Source organism: Phocoena phocoena, chromosome 1, assembly GCF_963924675.1.
Source record: "Phocoena phocoena chromosome 1, mPhoPho1.1, whole genome shotgun sequence".
NCBI lineage: Eukaryota > Metazoa > Chordata > Mammalia > Artiodactyla > Phocoenidae > Phocoena > Phocoena phocoena.
Genome location: NC_089219.1, coordinates 112,630,265 through 112,645,633, shown reverse-complemented (window position 1 = coordinate 112,645,633; position 15,369 = coordinate 112,630,265). Strand labels below are relative to the sequence as shown.

Sequence of the window (15,369 nt, the reverse complement as noted above, 5' to 3'; positions counted from 1 at the left end):
GTGCAAAATAGGAGCCGAGGCCCGGTCCGACCGCCTTGGGAGCCGCGCCTCCACCCGGCCCTGGGTCCCGACGCCTTCCTAGCAGCTTCACTGCCCTCAAGTCAGCCGCCCCGCTCTGTCGGATCAGGCGGGCCAGTTCTCCCGATTGCCCGGCTCACCCTCCCGTACCGGACCCCTGCGAAGCGCGGGCAGCAGGCGTGTACAAAGCATTTTATTAAACAGGAAGGAGCGGGTGGGAGAGCCAGCAGGACGCCTCTTCACTCCGCGTAGGTAGCATCGTCGTTGCTGTCGCTGTAGGCTGAGGAGGAGAGCTCCTCGCGGGGTGTGCAGACCGGGCACCGCTGCCGCATGTCGTTCCAGCACGACCGGCAGTACACTGCCTCGCAATCCGGCGTAGGGCACACGTAGGACTCGGGCGTCTCGGGTGCCTGGCACACCACGCATCGCCTGCGCAGCCAGGGGCGCAAGAGGGACAGGCAGCGGCGGTGCAGGATGTCCGCCAAGTGGCGGCGCTGTTGGGAGGCAAGGGGGGTTTAGAGCCTGTTAGCGCTTCTTGTCTGAAGTCTCAAGGCCTGACTATGCCCACATGTTGGAGGAAGCTAGATTGGGCAAAGAAGACCCCTGGAGGGCGAGGGTGCTATGCAAGTGGGTCCTAGAGAGCCTCCCTCCCTCCGTGATGGAGAGTGGGAGGATGAAGCCTCGATTCTGTCCCAGCCAGTAACAGCAACTACCAGCATCACGTTACCATAAACGCCTTATTTGATTCTCACCGTGGGGCTGAGAAGTGAGTAGGACAGATAAGACTATAACTATTGTGTTCCCCCCCACTTTACAGATGAGAAAGATGAATCTCATAAATGTTAAGTGACTTCCCCAAAGGCACAGACTGAACAATCAAACCTGCCTGGACGCAGGTACCCTGATTCCAAATCACAAGCCTGGCTCATTATGCTCTCTCGCTCTCCCACCCTCTCTCCACACAATTGCCAGGAATTCTCAGGCCACCTTACCAGATGCTCTTTGCTCAAGAAACTCCAGGGGGCACTTCCCTGGTGGTCCAGTGGTTAAGACTCCGTGCTTCTGACGCAGGGGGCCCAGGTTTGATCTCTGGTCAGGGAACTAGATCCCACATGCCACAACTAAGAGCCTGCGTGCTGCAACTAAAAGATCCCGCATGCCGCGAAGAAAATCCCGCAGGCAGCAATAGGGATTCCGTGTGCTGCAACTAAGACCCAGAGCAGCCAAATAAATAAATACATATTAAAAAAAAAAAAAAAGGAACTCCAGGGGTTGGGACTTCCCTGGTGGTCCAGTGGCTAAGACTCCATGCTCCCAATGCAGGGGGCCCAGGTTCAATCCCTGGTCAGGGAATTAGATCCCACATGCCGCAACTAAAGATCCTGCATGCTGCAACGAAGATCCTGTGTGCCTCAACTAAGAGCCATTTATTTATTTGGCGCAGCCAAATAAATAAATGAATATTAAAAAATAAAAAAGAAAGAAAGAAACTCCAGGGGCTCCACTACCTGCCAAACAAAGGCAGAACTCCTGGGCTTGGCCTTCTGAGCCTTCCACAGTCTGGTCTCTCTCTAGCCTCTGCTCCAACTTACCCCTCCCTGAACTTTGCATCCTCTGTGCCAGTTTCTCCTTAGACTAGCTCTGGCACTTGGCATTCCCTTTGGACTCTGAGTCTTTGCACATTCTGTTCCCTTAGCTTGGAATGAATGCCCTTCACATTTCCACCTACCCATCAAAATCCAGTTAACTCCATGATCTGGTCATGGAATCATAGTATGTTCATTTTCAGTGAGTTTCTTAGGAGGCTGGATCAAGATGGTGGAATAGAAGGACATGGAGCTCACCTCATCCTGTAATATGTTTATTTTTTCATCAGACATTCATTCAGCCCCTGCTGTGTGTCATGGGAGTTGGGGGATCTAGGCACGGGAGGAAAAAGTTAAGCAAACACAGTCTCTCACTTTTATGAGCTTTGTTAGTGCTGATTAAATAAGAGTGACTGCCACTTGCTTTTTAAATTGTATTGGGCACTGTACCAAGAAACTGTAAGTAAATTAACTCAATTCAAACAATAACCATGTAAGGCAGATATTGTTGTTATCATCTCTTTTTCAGGCAAGAAAACTGATGCTTGGAGAGGTGATCACTTGCCTAGGATCACACAGTGACAACTAACACGCGTACAGAATTTGCTATGTGCCTGCACCGTGACAGTGAAACTCATTTAATCCTTACTACAACTAGACGGAGTAGTTAACTCCATTTTACAGAAGGGAAAAACCAAGGCTCAGCATTTATGTGTGTTCAAGATCACACAATTGTCATGGTAATAAGGGTAGGAGCCAGGATTCAAACCCAGGCTCTCTGGCACCAGAGCCCCACACCTGACCACCACTCTATTACTGATCTTTAGTGAGCAGGCCTTACAGATCTGTCCAAACTCCCCATTCTTCAGAGGGAAAACTGAGGTCCAATGAAGACCGTGGCCAAGGTCACACAGCTTAATGAGGGAGTGTGGGCTGGAGCCTGCTTCTTCCCACGGTGTGCCCTTTCTGTACACTGCGTGCCCCTTCATGAAGCCTCCCTGATCCCCAGCCCACCTGCTTCCCCTCATCCACCAATCTCCCACCCCACCCACCGATGGGACTGCACTGAGGTTCTGGTCTGAAGCCCTCTCAGAAGAACCTGTGGCTTTGTCTTGGGTCCCTTGTTTCTGAGGAACCGCTCTTGCTCTCCTTTGACCTGATGGTATCAAATCTGATTCCCCTTTTCTGCCTGCTCCCCAATGGTCCACTTAGGATCTCAGGCTGGGCTGAATCCTGAGGCACAGAGATGGACACAGCCTTGACCTCCAGGAGCTGGATGACCAGGGCCCTTGGCATGCATCCCATCAGAACTCACTGAGCATCAGTAGGCCTGGGGCCTTGGTGGGGGGGCTGGGTGGACTGAGGGGAGATGCCTCTCCCCCTCAGTTCTCAGACCCAGCCAGGGGCACAGGCCTGGACTTACAGGAGCCCTCTGCTGTCGCGCCCGCCTCACGATGGTGGCCCTCCTCAGTTGGGTGAAGGCTGCTCTCTTCCTCAGGAGATCGTTGTAGAGGAAAAGGATCCGCTTCTTCTCACGCTGGGGCCGGGGAGACAGTACAGAGGAGGAAGACATTCCCCAAAGATGGGGCTTGTGGGGAACTGGGCTCAGGCTGGTGTGTTTGTGCATGCAAGGGTGGAGAGGGCGGGGTGAGGCGCACCTTGGGGAAGTAGAAGGCTACGATGACCCTCCGGAGCCGGTAGCTGAAAGCTTGGAGCAGGCAGAGACACACTAGCAGGCCGCTTGGTAGTGCAGCCCTCAAATAGGCCCTGGTACTCAGGGGCACGGGCTGGGGCAGGCAGGCTGGCAGAGGAGGCAGGCCTATCAGGGGTCTGGCCAGGACTGGCCGCGGCTCTGGGTTGAATTCCCCATGCCAGTGGGGTGTGGGTTAAATCTCTGATTACCCTGTTCTCCTCCTGCCTGCCCCTCACCCTGCAGAGCTGTGCTGTCGGTACTACAGCCACTAGGCCCATGAGGCTATTTGCTCAACTTGGCACAGATGTAGAAATTTTCCATCACGGCAGAAAGTTCTGTTAAACAGCACTGCTCCAGAGGGCTGGGACCATCTGGCCCCAAAGCCCCAGACCTCAGGCTCCTCTGACCCAAGTCTGTCATCCTCCAACTCTTCAAGCCTGACCTGATGTTCCCTAGTTTAATTTCTCCAATGCAAGCACGCCAACCCCCATCCTGCCACAGCCAAGGCCCAGTCCCCCAACTCTTTGTCTTGGAAAGACCCTGGCCCTCCCAGCCCTCAATTCCTCTGATCCAAACTTTCAGCATCACTCACGCATGTTGTTGGATTCTACCACCGTCTCCGAGGAGGTGTTCAGGGCTCCGATGGTATTCCGAAGAAGCCGGGCAAGCATGGAGTCCCCCCCGACTTTCACCTCCAGTTTATGACTGCCTGAAGCCAGGATAGGGGACGTGGTGTGTGTGGGGCGGGGAGTCAGGAAAGAGTTGGAGTTAAGAGGATGGGGCAGGTTGGGGACTGGATGTAGGGGAGAGGTCAAGGCATACAAATACTTCTCAAGTGCACAAGACTTTCCCTCCCTTCACTGAGTACTAATTCCTCCTTTGGGTAGATATAAAGGGGGGTGGAAACAGAGGGCCCCAGTGATAGCTGTCAGGTTGCAGGGCTGATATTTGACCCTAAGGAGGACAGGGAGGGGGGGCGAGATGCAGAAGGAGGTGACGAAATTGGAAGAATTGGGGAGGGGTGACTGCACGAGGATGGGAGTTCTCCAGGGGGGTGTCTCTTGGGCCTGGAGCCTGGAGTGGGGACCGGGCTCACTGCGGAAGGAGTACTGCACGAAGGAGTGGTGGCGGATGGTGTCGAAGATGGAGTAGAGAGCCCAGTCCAGGCCACACAGCAGTAGTAGCAGCAGCAGCACGGGCAGTGTCTCCATGAGCTCCCTCATCTGCCCAGGGAGCAGGAGGGTCAGAGCTGGGCAGTGCCTTTGGCCCTGGCATGGAGTCCCCTCTGACGCCTTTGCCCTCCCTCCTGCAGATCCTGCCTCTAGTAGGATCCAGGGGCCTCCCCTCCGTGCCATCCTCACCACATTTCTCATTTCTGTGGCCTGGAGAGTGGGGTCCCAGGGGAAGATGACGGTTTTCTTCTCAGCGCTGCGGAGCGGCAGCAGAGTCTGCTTGCCCTGGGAAAAACGCCCACACGGTGAGAGCACTGAGCGCCCTCTCCCTTTCCCCTCTGCCCTCCTGGAGCGTGAAGCCACAGAGGGCACAGAGCAGAGCACCCTTGGGCAGGGCTGTGCCCACTCACCAGCTTCTTCCTGCGTTCATCGATCTGACAGAAGTAGGTGCTGATGTAGATGTTGTCGAAGCGGATGTCCCCGTTATAGCTGTCCACATAGGAGAAGCACCTGTGGATGAGGGTGTCTCCATCGCCTCCAGGTTCACCCACCCCCAACCATGGGCTTCCCTGACGCACAGTCAGCTGGCCACCCAGCATGCACCGAGCACCATCTGCGTCCTAGAAGAAGGCTCTGCCCTGCCCTCCAGCAGTCCACGGTCCAGTGAAAGACATGCACATACACACTGATGAGACATAACAGAGGTGAGGAGGGGAGGGAGCGTCGTGTAAGTGCATGCGTGTGCCTGGGAGGTAGGAGAAGGTTTCCCAGGCATGGAACTTTCAGGATGAATATCAAGCAGAAGAAACAGCAGGAGCAAAGGAACGGAGACAAGGAAACCCCTCGAGGTTGCAGAAATCACCTGATCCATTGACTCCCACGTTCACCTCTCAAGGCCCTGCCTCTTGGCCGAGCCCTCAAAACATCTCCCGGAGGTCACTTCAAGCAAAACTTGTCTCAGGCATCATTTCCCTTCTCCTCTGACACACCCTCGCATAAGGCGATGTTTTCCGTGTGTGCGTGTGTGTGCCCATGCAAATGTAACTCTCCTCTGTGTATCTCCCAAAGTCCCACATAATGACTCAGTTTCCTGAGGAAAAAATGTTAATTGTTGGAAATGTGTTTAAAACTGTATAAGTACATTAAATAAGCTCTGTAAACTGTGAAACATAAGTCCCAATGCTGTTGGTTCTGGGACCCTGTAAAAATCCACATCTTTGCCTTCAGAAGTAACTATAAATGCAAAGAAAGACTGTGGGCGCCCCCTTGTGGAGAGACCTAGCACTGTTGGGCCTGGGCCTCTTGAGTCTGGTCTCCGCCCCTCAGCCAGCTCAGCCCCTTCAGTGAGTGACCTCACCCAGGTTGAAAACCTGGAAGTGGCTTTTGACTCTGTGCCTCCTTCCTTCCCTCCCCAAGCTGGCTCTGAGACCTGCTGCACCTTCCCCCTACCTCCCTCCATCTTAGGCCAACTTCCTGCCACGCCCCACTCCACTCAGGCTCCCTAATCTCTGACCCACTTTGGCCTCCCTGCCTCCAGGCTGTCCCAGTCCACCCTGCAACCTTGCAACTGTGGGGCAGTTCAGGGCCCTCCTGCAGGGATTTCCAGACTGTTCTGGCCATGCCCACTTCAGCCCAGTCCTCAACCCCAGCCTCTGCCTTCCACATCCCACAAATGCCAGATTCCTGGTGCAAGAGAACACCTTTCCTCTTCTTGACCGTAGCTCCCCATCTGCAGCCTTTTGAAGCCCAGTTATGGCCCTTGCAGGGGCCCCTCTTCAGCTCCCATACCAGTCCCGAGAGCCAGTCCATAGTACAGCCCTTGAACCATCTCTGTTTTGTGGGTGCCTCGCCTGCCTCCCCCAGACTCTGAGTTTCTTGAAGGCAGGAATATGGCTCATTGATCTTCGTCGTCCCACAGGGCCCTGGGCACACACATAACCACTCACCTGCTGTCACTCTAAGCCCCACAAACAGGGGCAGAGAGAGCAGGCGCCCCTTTGGCCGCCCTTGCCCAGCCACTGCCCATCTCAGGCATTTGGGGGTGGAGACAGGAAATAAAGGGTCCAGAGGTCAGCAGGGAAGCCGAGTGAGGCTCCGGGCAGCCCAGCTGGACGCCAGGCTGGGTGGGGTTGAGGACTTTGGTCCAAATGGAGGGAAAGTAGCAGCCAACGCAGCGGGCGGGAGAAAATGAAAGCAGAGTTGGACGATAAAAATGGCACAAAGTCAGAGCCAAGGGGAATATGAAGGGCAAGAAAAAAAATCAAAAGTCAAAGCTAAAAGTGGAAAAAAAAAAAAAGTCAGCGTTGGGATAAAGGCCGGAAGGAGGTAGATGAATGAAGACGGTCGCCCTTTTAAGGTGGTGGGAACATGGGTAACTGTTTCTTCTGACAAAATGTCCATATTTCCCTTACCTTTGGGTAAACAGCGATCCCAGCTCTATAAAAAGGCAAAGTTAAAGGCGCAAGAACATTCACATTCAGAGTCGGAGGAGGGCCCTGCAGCTCTGTTCTTAGGGCCTCCCTCAGGGCAGGGCTCCAATCCAGAGCGGAGGAAGGGGCATCTGGGTGGAGGTCAGGACTCACGCGTGGAGGACGAACAGGAAAGTGCAGGAGAGCAGCACGTGCAGCAGCCCCAGGATCCACTCAAGCCGGGCCTCCTGGCGTCTCACGTAGTCCCGCACCTCGGTGCTCACGTGTTCCCAGCTCGTGTTGAGGCCCAGCACCCCAGCCCGCTTCTCTTCCTGGTGGACGGCCCGGGTGCCGACTCAGAGGCCCAGACCCAGCCTCCCAGCCTCTCTGTGGCTTCTCTCCCCTGATGCCCCACTCCTGTCCCCAGCTCTTCCCAGGACCTTTAGGAGTTGCCGCTGCCTTCTGTTCGCCGCCCTCCTCGACACAGTCTTGCACCTGTATGAGCTGACACCTCCTCACACCTGGCCGACCACCCATCCAAAGGCAGGTCGGCACCCTCCCTCTCCTGTCACACAATCCCAGCACCACTCCTCGTCTCTTCCCCCTCCCTCACAGCCAGCCACCTCCCTCCTGTGCCGGCTCCCTTGCTCTTTTCCTCACGCCCTGTTCCCTGTGCCCCCCACCCTCACACTGCCCCTCTCCTACCTTGAGGTGAATAGTGGCTGAAAACTCCCCCTCCAGGCCGCGAATAGACTGGTTGAGGGAGTCATAGGTCTGCCCAAAGTTGCCTTCCACTGGGATGCGACTACGGCACCAAACTTCCATCACTGGTGGACAGGGGGGCCATGTTAGGGGCCTCCCTGGGCCCGGCCTCCAGTCCTCTCTTCCCGTGATCCTCTTCATGCTGCTTTTTTGTCTCTCTGCCCATGACTTTCTTTCTTTCTTTCTTTCTTTTTTCCGCACTATGTGGCTTGTGGAATCTTAGTTCTCCCACCAGGGATTGAACCTGGGTCCTTGGCAGTGGGAGTGCGGAGTCCTAACCACTGAAAGTCCCCGCCTGAGTCTTTCCCCTCTTCACTCTCCTTGAATTCTTTCCTCCATTTTTTTCACCTGTCTATAACCATACCAAACACTAACTAATTATGATAGCCGATACTTAATAGAGCAATTCCTCTGTGGGCCAGCTCTGTTACCTGCTTTACATGTATTATCCCCTTAAATCCTCAAAACCCCTAATGGCATGAGTACTATCATTATGTCCATCTTTCAGATGAAGAGACGAAGCTGAGAGCCTTGCTGTAAACTCACCTGAGTCACAAAGCTGGTCAGTTGGAAGGGCTGGACCCTGAGGATGCTGTGTCCTCAGAGCCGAAAGCCTCCCCTCCTGTATGCCTTCCTGCCCTACACCTACCCAGTGGTCCCCAAGGACTCAGATCCCTAGCCCTGCTGCTCCCCTCCCTCCTGCCACTATGCTGACCCTTGGCAACGCCACAGAAGAACTTGAACTTCATGGGCAGGCAGAGCAGGTGGCTGAGCAGTGGGACCCAGATGCGTTGAATGCACTCTCTGTGCTTTTGGTCAAACCAGCGGCGGCAGTTTAGCATGGCCTTGTTCACCACATCTGCGGGAAGGGGCAATGTGGGTCTGAGGTCCCCACACCCTGACCCGGAGCCCTGGCCCGGCGGCCCTCCCCTCCCTACCCTGCCCAGGGATCCCCCTCACGGGAGCAACGCAGCTTGGTCTTCAGCTCATACATCTTCTGTGTAGAGAGGTGGTGTCTGAAGGCTGAGGCGCGGAGGGTCTCTCTGCCTGGGGCTGTCTCCTCCGAGCCCTCGGCATCCTCGGGCGCATATCCACTCTCACTGTTCACCTGGGCATCCAGTTCCTCAAAGGAGTTGGTGATGTTCTGAGTCTTGGCTTTCAATGACTCTTTGCTGCTCTGGGGTCGGAGGGAGGAAAGGGGTCAGGCATGCGAGCTTAGAGCTTCTGCTGCCAGACAGCCTGTTATTCCCCTGTTAGCCAAGCTTTGGGCTCTTACCTCAAGCCTATAGGGAGCCTAGGCCCAGAGATGGACTCTCGCCTCAAACAGTCCACTGTTCGTAGTGCTTGGGAGCCCTCTCTCCTCCCCAGGTGCCTCTGCTCCACTTACACCCCAGGCTCCCAGCTCTTCCTGAGGCCTCCCATCCCAGGTCCTGGTTAGTCAAGGAAGGGCTCCCTAGGTCCTTGGACTTCACCCCTCATCACTAACCTCTCAGGCCACTGTGCCATCTCAATGTCCCCGACTCCCAAGCCCCTCAGCCCTTCTCTCCCCCAGTCCTCAACTTTCCAATTCTTCTAATCTCCAGTACCCAATTCCCTCATCCCCTGATCCTCAAAGTTTCCAAACTCCTCAAGGCCAGGGCCCCCAGTTTCCTGACATTCTAGCTCATCTGCGCAGAGTACCACCTACTCAGGTGTTTGGAAGTGTGTGTGTGGTGTGTCCCAGTGGCTGCGGGCGGGGGCTCTCCTGGCATTGAGTGTCCAGGGACCAGGGCACATCCTGCAATGTTTGGGAACAGTTCTGCCAAAAAATGCCAGTACCGCCCCCATTGGGAAACTGTAAGTCCAGGGTCCCAGCTCAGGTCATCTAGGCCCTGCGGGGAGAGGGACCCCTAGGCCCTGCCTGTGTAGGGTCCTGACCAGCAGGTCCTTGAACACTGCCCGCAGGGGGGCTGTGGAGACACGCCAAGCCGAGCGGGTGTTGTTGATCTGCAGTTCCACAGTGCAGCCGAGCGATGCTATCACCTCATTGAGGTTGTGCCGCAGGTTGGCCACTGGTCCTGGGGGAAGATGCCCTGGTAGATTATCTCCCTCTAGAGCCAATTAACTTTCTTCAGCCCATCCCTAGCTCCTGCTCTGCGGGCAGTGACCACCTTCTAGAACTGTACACTGATGGGGCTCAGAAGCTGGTGAGAGGTCATCTCATTCAACCCCTGATTTTTTTCTCTGTGTAAACTAAGGTGGCCCAGAGATGTGGAGGAACTCTCTCAGGGACACACAGCAAGTTGGAACAGCTGAGATTAGACCCCCACTCTTTCTCCTTCACCAGGCCTGGCTCTCAATGGATGGCCCACCCAGGGTCACTGCTTCAGTGTCACTAACTGGTACCCAGGGGCACACACTCACCCTCATAGATGGCGGCCAAGGCGTATCCCAGCACAAAGAGCCGGCCCTCCTTGCCCAGCATCTTGGGTACTAGCAGGAGGCTGGCGCAGCGGATGTGAGGGGAGGTACCCCAGCCTATGGCCCCCAAGCCTGTCAGGAGAGCCCAGGAGGTGGCGAAGCAGAGTCAGGACGCTAAACCACCAGGTTTAGCAGAGCACACACCGCCCCCCGCCCCCCCCGCCCCGCACAACTCCCTTCTAGAACCATCACTGTACTGCCCTTGTCCCATTTACACTGACTCTGATAGGCCTTCTAGACCACTCATTCATTCATTTGTTGAAGAACCATTTACGGAGTTCGACTGTGTGGCAGCCTGTGGAAGGGCTTGGAGAGATGGCTAGAGATTGAAAAGCCATGGTTGGTGATTGACTTGCTGTGTGTATGAGTGTGTGGGTTTGTGTTAGGGAAGGGGGCCAACACTTCCCTTTTCCAGGCTGGATTCACACTAACCCTAGGTACTGAGGGAGAAGAGAGAGCAAGAGAAAAATTCTGGAAACAGGCACTGGTGCTCAGAGCAGTGAGAAGAGAGGCCACAGCCACCTCAATATTCCCCGTGCTCTGACACCTACAGCACTCACCATCTCGGTCCCTAATTTTAGCCCTTAATCGTGTACCTCCTGGTATGTTTTAGCAGTTTCACATGTGTCTCCCTGTGGTCTCTGCAGGGAGACAGTGAGCTCCTTGAAGCTCGTAATCCAGGGAGAGAGACAGACGGGTAAACAAATGACTGCAACAACAAGTGCTAAGTGCACAGGGAGGTGCTTATACAGAGCTGTGGGAGCCAAGGAGGGAGCGGGTATTTCTGCGGGGGTGGGTGGGGCTGGGAAGGCTGGACAAAGGAGGTGATGTGTCAGCTGGGCCTGGAAGATGAGTAAGTGTTGTTAGGCATTCCAGGCCAAAGGAACAGCATAAACTGGTCAGGGAACCTAGAAGGTTCCTGTGCGGATAGAGCGTTCTCCCAAGGATCGCCAAAGCAAATCCCAAGTCCTGACTCTTCCCTCCATCTGCACTGCCCTCATAGAGTCCCCAGCGTCTCTCACTGGGACTAACTAGTCCCCTAGCTCCTCTCTTGCTAACCTAAACTTCAATTTTCACAAGGCAGCCAGAGGGATCTTGTAAAAATGAAATCCGATCATGTCCCTTTTCCGCTTGAAACCATGCAGTGACTTTCCATCTCACTTGGGAACAAATCCAGACTCTCCTAACACGGCCGACCGACTCTCGTGATCTGGCCCCTGACTACCTTCTGAAGTGATCTCATGCTACTCAGCCCTTTGCCCACCATGTCCGCCCACGCTGGCCTGCTGCTGTTCCTAGAACTTGCCAAGCTCATTCCTCCTCTCAGGTCTTTGCCCTCGCTGTTCCCCCTGCCAGGAGCACTCGTCCTCCTAGAGTCTTCACCTGGCCGGCTCCACCAGCCTTTTGGCCAAGACTCAAGCTGAGGACGATAGTGGATAAATAGTTGTCCTACATTCTGAGGACGATTGTTGACCAAGCGTTGCTCTACATTCTAAAGAGAGCCCCATGGAGCTTGCTGATCCCAGTCTGGGCTTTACCGAAAGAGCAAAACTGGTTCTTCACCCCTCTACCCCAACCAGTCTATACAAAGGCAACACCAGAAATTTGAGTTCTCTGAATGTAGAGAGAAGTGGTTAGAGTAGGCAGACATGGGAGGAGAGTCTGAGGAGAGGATGGGTGTTCACTTCCTCATGCCCAGTGACAGACTCCAAGAGAACCCTTCTGAAGCTGGTGCTGCAAGAAGGGGAACCCGGCCTATCCCTCCCAGCTGGACGCCCGCTGAGCTGCAGAGCCTGGCAGGGCCACCCCAGGGCTGTCACGGGAGCACAGAGAGGGAGGAGAGTTCACAGACGTGCTCAGCAGGGCCTCCCGGGAGTGTCAGGGAAACATGAAGATGGAGAGTGGTACTCGCTTCTCATCATGACAGGGGAGGGGGCAGCTGCAAGGGGCCCTGCTTTCCCAGTTTGGCAGGGCAAGGATGTGTGCATTTCCTCTGGGACAAGCCGACGTGTGGAGGGCAGCAGGCCTCAAGCCTCTGGGATGGGGACCCTCTGCCTGCTTGGGTGGAGGCATCTAAAGGTAAGAGGCTGCAGGTGGCCTGTAGGAGCTACAGGGAGCTTCATTCGAAGTCTGTCAAAGAGAACTGCCCTCAGCAGGGAACTGGGCACTGTGCGGTCCACACAGAGCCTCCAGCGGGACCATGAATGGGCCCCCGAGACAGCCAGGATGTGAGCACTCGCCACACAGAGGCGGTGGAATTCAAACAGTATCGATGACTTCAGACTTTTGTCCCTTTTCCTCTAATTCTTCTAATCCCCTTTCTGACATCAGAAGAACCAGAAGGGGAAGGAAGTGGAGAAAAACAGTGAGTGAGCAGGCCGTGCCCCCTTCTCCACCGCAGGACCTCACGCCAGGGATCAGGCCTGAGCTGCGGGGCAAGGGGGCGGTAAGGAGGGAAGATGTTTGAGAATGGACGTGAGATTGAAATCTTGACGTAGACTGGATTGGACCTCTTAAACCCTAAAAACAGTCATAATTACTGAAGCAGGACTAGGTCTTCTAGATTAAAATCACCAGAAAGCTAAGGGTCTGTGTGAGAGGTCATCAGTGGGAGAAAGGTTGGAATACAGTGGTCAGGGAAAAAGTAGTTTCCTGTTGGTATCCCATAGAGGTAGATCATTCAGTGAACCGGGGATGATGCCATGTCGGAGCCCCTTGCCTGGGACAGTGTTAGGAAGGGACACGTGCTGTCGCTCTGACCAAAGAGGTGTGGGGGAAGTTGGCTGGGGGGTTATGGGAAGTTTTCTTTGTTCTTATAAGAGACATGAGGAAGGAATGTTCTGCTCTTTTGACACTCCTGTATGAGGATGTGATGCCTGGATTTGCTGCAGCCATTTCATGACCCAAAGAGGAATGATGTACAGATCAAAGACTGCAGAGAAAAAAGTCAAAAGCAAGCTGGGTCTTGGTGGGTTTACTGAGCTGCTGAATTATCCAAACTCCAAAACCACTCTACCTTGAAACTTGTTATATGAGATGATAAACTCCCTCTATGGTTAAACCACTTTTAGGTGGGTTTTCTGTTCTTGTGGCTCAACACCTCCTGATACGAGGTCTCCAATCAAATGTCACCTTCTCTGAGAAGCCTTCCCTGACTACTCAAGCTAGCTCCCAATCTCTTTCTATCACATCCCCCTGGTTTACTTTTTTCATAACACTTGTCACCATCAGAAATGCTCTTGTTTATTTCTTGTTCATGTGTTGTCTAACTCTCTCCACTAGAATGTAAACTTGAAAGAGAACGTAAACTCTCAAAGAGCTGGGTGTGCGGGTGTGGGGTTGGGGAGGGGGGAAGTAGTTGAAGGGAATTAAGAGGTACAAAATTCCAGCTATGTAATAAATAAGTCACAGGGGTATAATATATAGCATAAAGAATTTGGTCAATATCCTTATTGACCAAAATATGGCCAATATTTTATAATAACTTTAAATGGAGTATAACCTATAAAGATATTGAATCAATATGCTGTACAGCTGAAACTAATATAACATTGTAAATTAACTGTACTTCAATTAAAAAAAGAACATGGCCAATAATATTGTAGTAACTTTATACAAGGACAGATGGTTCCTAGACTTATCATGGTGATCATTTCATAATGTCTGAAAATGTCAAATCACTGTGTAGTACACCTGAAACTAACATAATGTTGTACAGCAACTATATGTCAATTAGAAAAAAAAAGAAATCATTATAAAAAAAGAAATCATTAGATTTATATTGTAGCTGTCACTGCACATGTATATATACAAGTATGCACTATATATTACAATGTATGTATGTGTGTGTAATATGTGTTATATATATTATAAGCTCTAGGAGTGTGACATTTTTTAAAAAAGTGCTGGGTGTTTGTCAACTTTGTCCACTGCTGAATCCTTAGCAAGTGCTCAGTTAGTGCTAAATGAATGAATGAGTGAATGAATCGAATGTATCAGGAGCAGCAGGAAACAAGACCAGAGAGGTCAGGAGAGATGGGGATTATGAATGGTCGTGGGGTTTGGACCATATCATGGGGGTAATAGGGAGTCCCTCACATTGGGGAGACTCTAGTGGGCAAGGACTGTGTCTTCTTCTGTAGACTGGGGGCCTCTTCCCTCCTCTCAAAGGCCAAAACAAGGCTGGGGCTACAAGGGGCACTTGGGAACAGAAGAAACAAGTGCACCCAGAGCTGGGCTGTGTCCCTGTCCCTAGCCCGGCACTAACCCACCAAGCTGTACAACGTCACCATCTTCTGATCTTCATAGATGTTCATAGGGTTCACCAGGAGCTGAAAGAGACCTAAGGATACAGGGTGAAGCCAAAGGTCAAAAGATGGGGCCCTACGGCTTCCCTGGTGGTGCAGTGGTTGAGAGTCCACCTGCCGATGCAGGGGACACGGGTTCGTGCCCCGGTCTGGGAAGATCCCATATGCCGCGGAGCGGCTGGGCCTGTGAGCCATGGCCGCTGATCCTGCGCGTCCGGAGCCTGTGCTCCGCAACGGGAGAGGCCACGACAGTGAGAGGTCCGCGTACCGCAAAAAAAAAAAAAGATGGGCCCCATCCCTGACGTCTGCCCTGTACTCACCTATGGCCAGGAGCCCCCCGGCGCCTGCCCCCAGCAGGAGAGCACTGACCGGAAACTCGCCCCGCTGGCGCCACAGGAATCGGCTACAGGAGACGGGCAGCCCCCAGCTCAGGAACCTCTGCACCGCTGAAGGGTCGAAGAGTTTAGCCCAACAAGGCCAACATACTACTCTTCCTGCTGGGGCGTGATTCATTAGGTTTAGGGGCTTGCAGCGGGGTAGAGGCTGGGGGAACCCGGATGAGGGTGGCAGGAACTTGGGGGATCCTGAAGGAGGATGAGGGACCCTGGGGAAATGGGGCAGACATGAGCTAGAGAAGAAGAAAGGGCTAGCCCGGAGGAGGGCACTGGATGAGGGGGTGGAGGCTGGGGGACCCCAAAGTGGGGGAAGGTGCTGGGGTCCTGGAGGAGAGATTGGGTGAGAGGAGTGGGGGCTGGGAGCCGCTGGGAGTCACTGGGAAGGGTTGGGGTCTCTGGTGACTGACTCACTGGTGTGGGGTAGTTTCCTTTTTTGCCCTTTTGCTCCGTTCTGATGAGGTCTGATGGCCATAAGTGTGCTCTGGATGAACCCTCTCTCATCCCAGAAGTCTCCTCGAAGATGTCCTTGGACGAGAGGTTCTGCTTCTGTCTCCACCGCCTCACCCAC

The 15,369-nt window shown here is 53.8% G+C and overlaps 1 protein-coding gene across 1 annotated transcript; it reads right to left on the bottom strand.

The window, feature by feature from the left end:
* Nucleotides 1–257: 257 nt before the first annotated feature.
* Nucleotides 258–15,273, bottom strand: DCST1 (DC-STAMP domain containing 1). The gene is made up of 16 exons (XM_065881868.1): nucleotides 15,213–15,273; nucleotides 14,727–14,852; nucleotides 14,367–14,441; nucleotides 10,043–10,171; nucleotides 9,557–9,696; nucleotides 8,600–8,816; nucleotides 8,355–8,498; nucleotides 7,583–7,704; nucleotides 7,052–7,209; nucleotides 4,880–4,979; nucleotides 4,659–4,754; nucleotides 4,394–4,520; nucleotides 3,890–4,006; nucleotides 3,263–3,405; nucleotides 3,028–3,141; nucleotides 258–512 (listed from the first exon to the last, which is right to left on the bottom strand). Exons 1-16 carry the CDS (start codon nucleotides 15,271–15,273, stop codon nucleotides 258–260), a joined length of 2,124 nt encoding a protein of 707 aa, XP_065737940.1.
* Nucleotides 15,274–15,369: the final 96 nt, after the last annotated feature.

Excerpts from the sequence above, each read along its gene's own strand:
- DCST1 (XM_065881868.1), bottom strand. The coding sequence starts at position 15,273 with ATGGCCATCAGACCTCATCAGAACGGAGCAAAAGGGCAAAAAAGGAAA. Across the intron at positions 7,705-8,354 it reads CTTCTGTGGCGTTGCCAAGG|TGATGGAAGTTTGGTGCCGT; the intron begins GTCAGCATAGTG and ends CCTGTCCACCAG. Across the intron at positions 3,406-3,889 it reads GGTAGAATCCAACAACATGC|CCTGCCTGCCCCAGCCCGTG; the intron begins GTGAGTGATGCT and ends CTCCTCTGCCAG.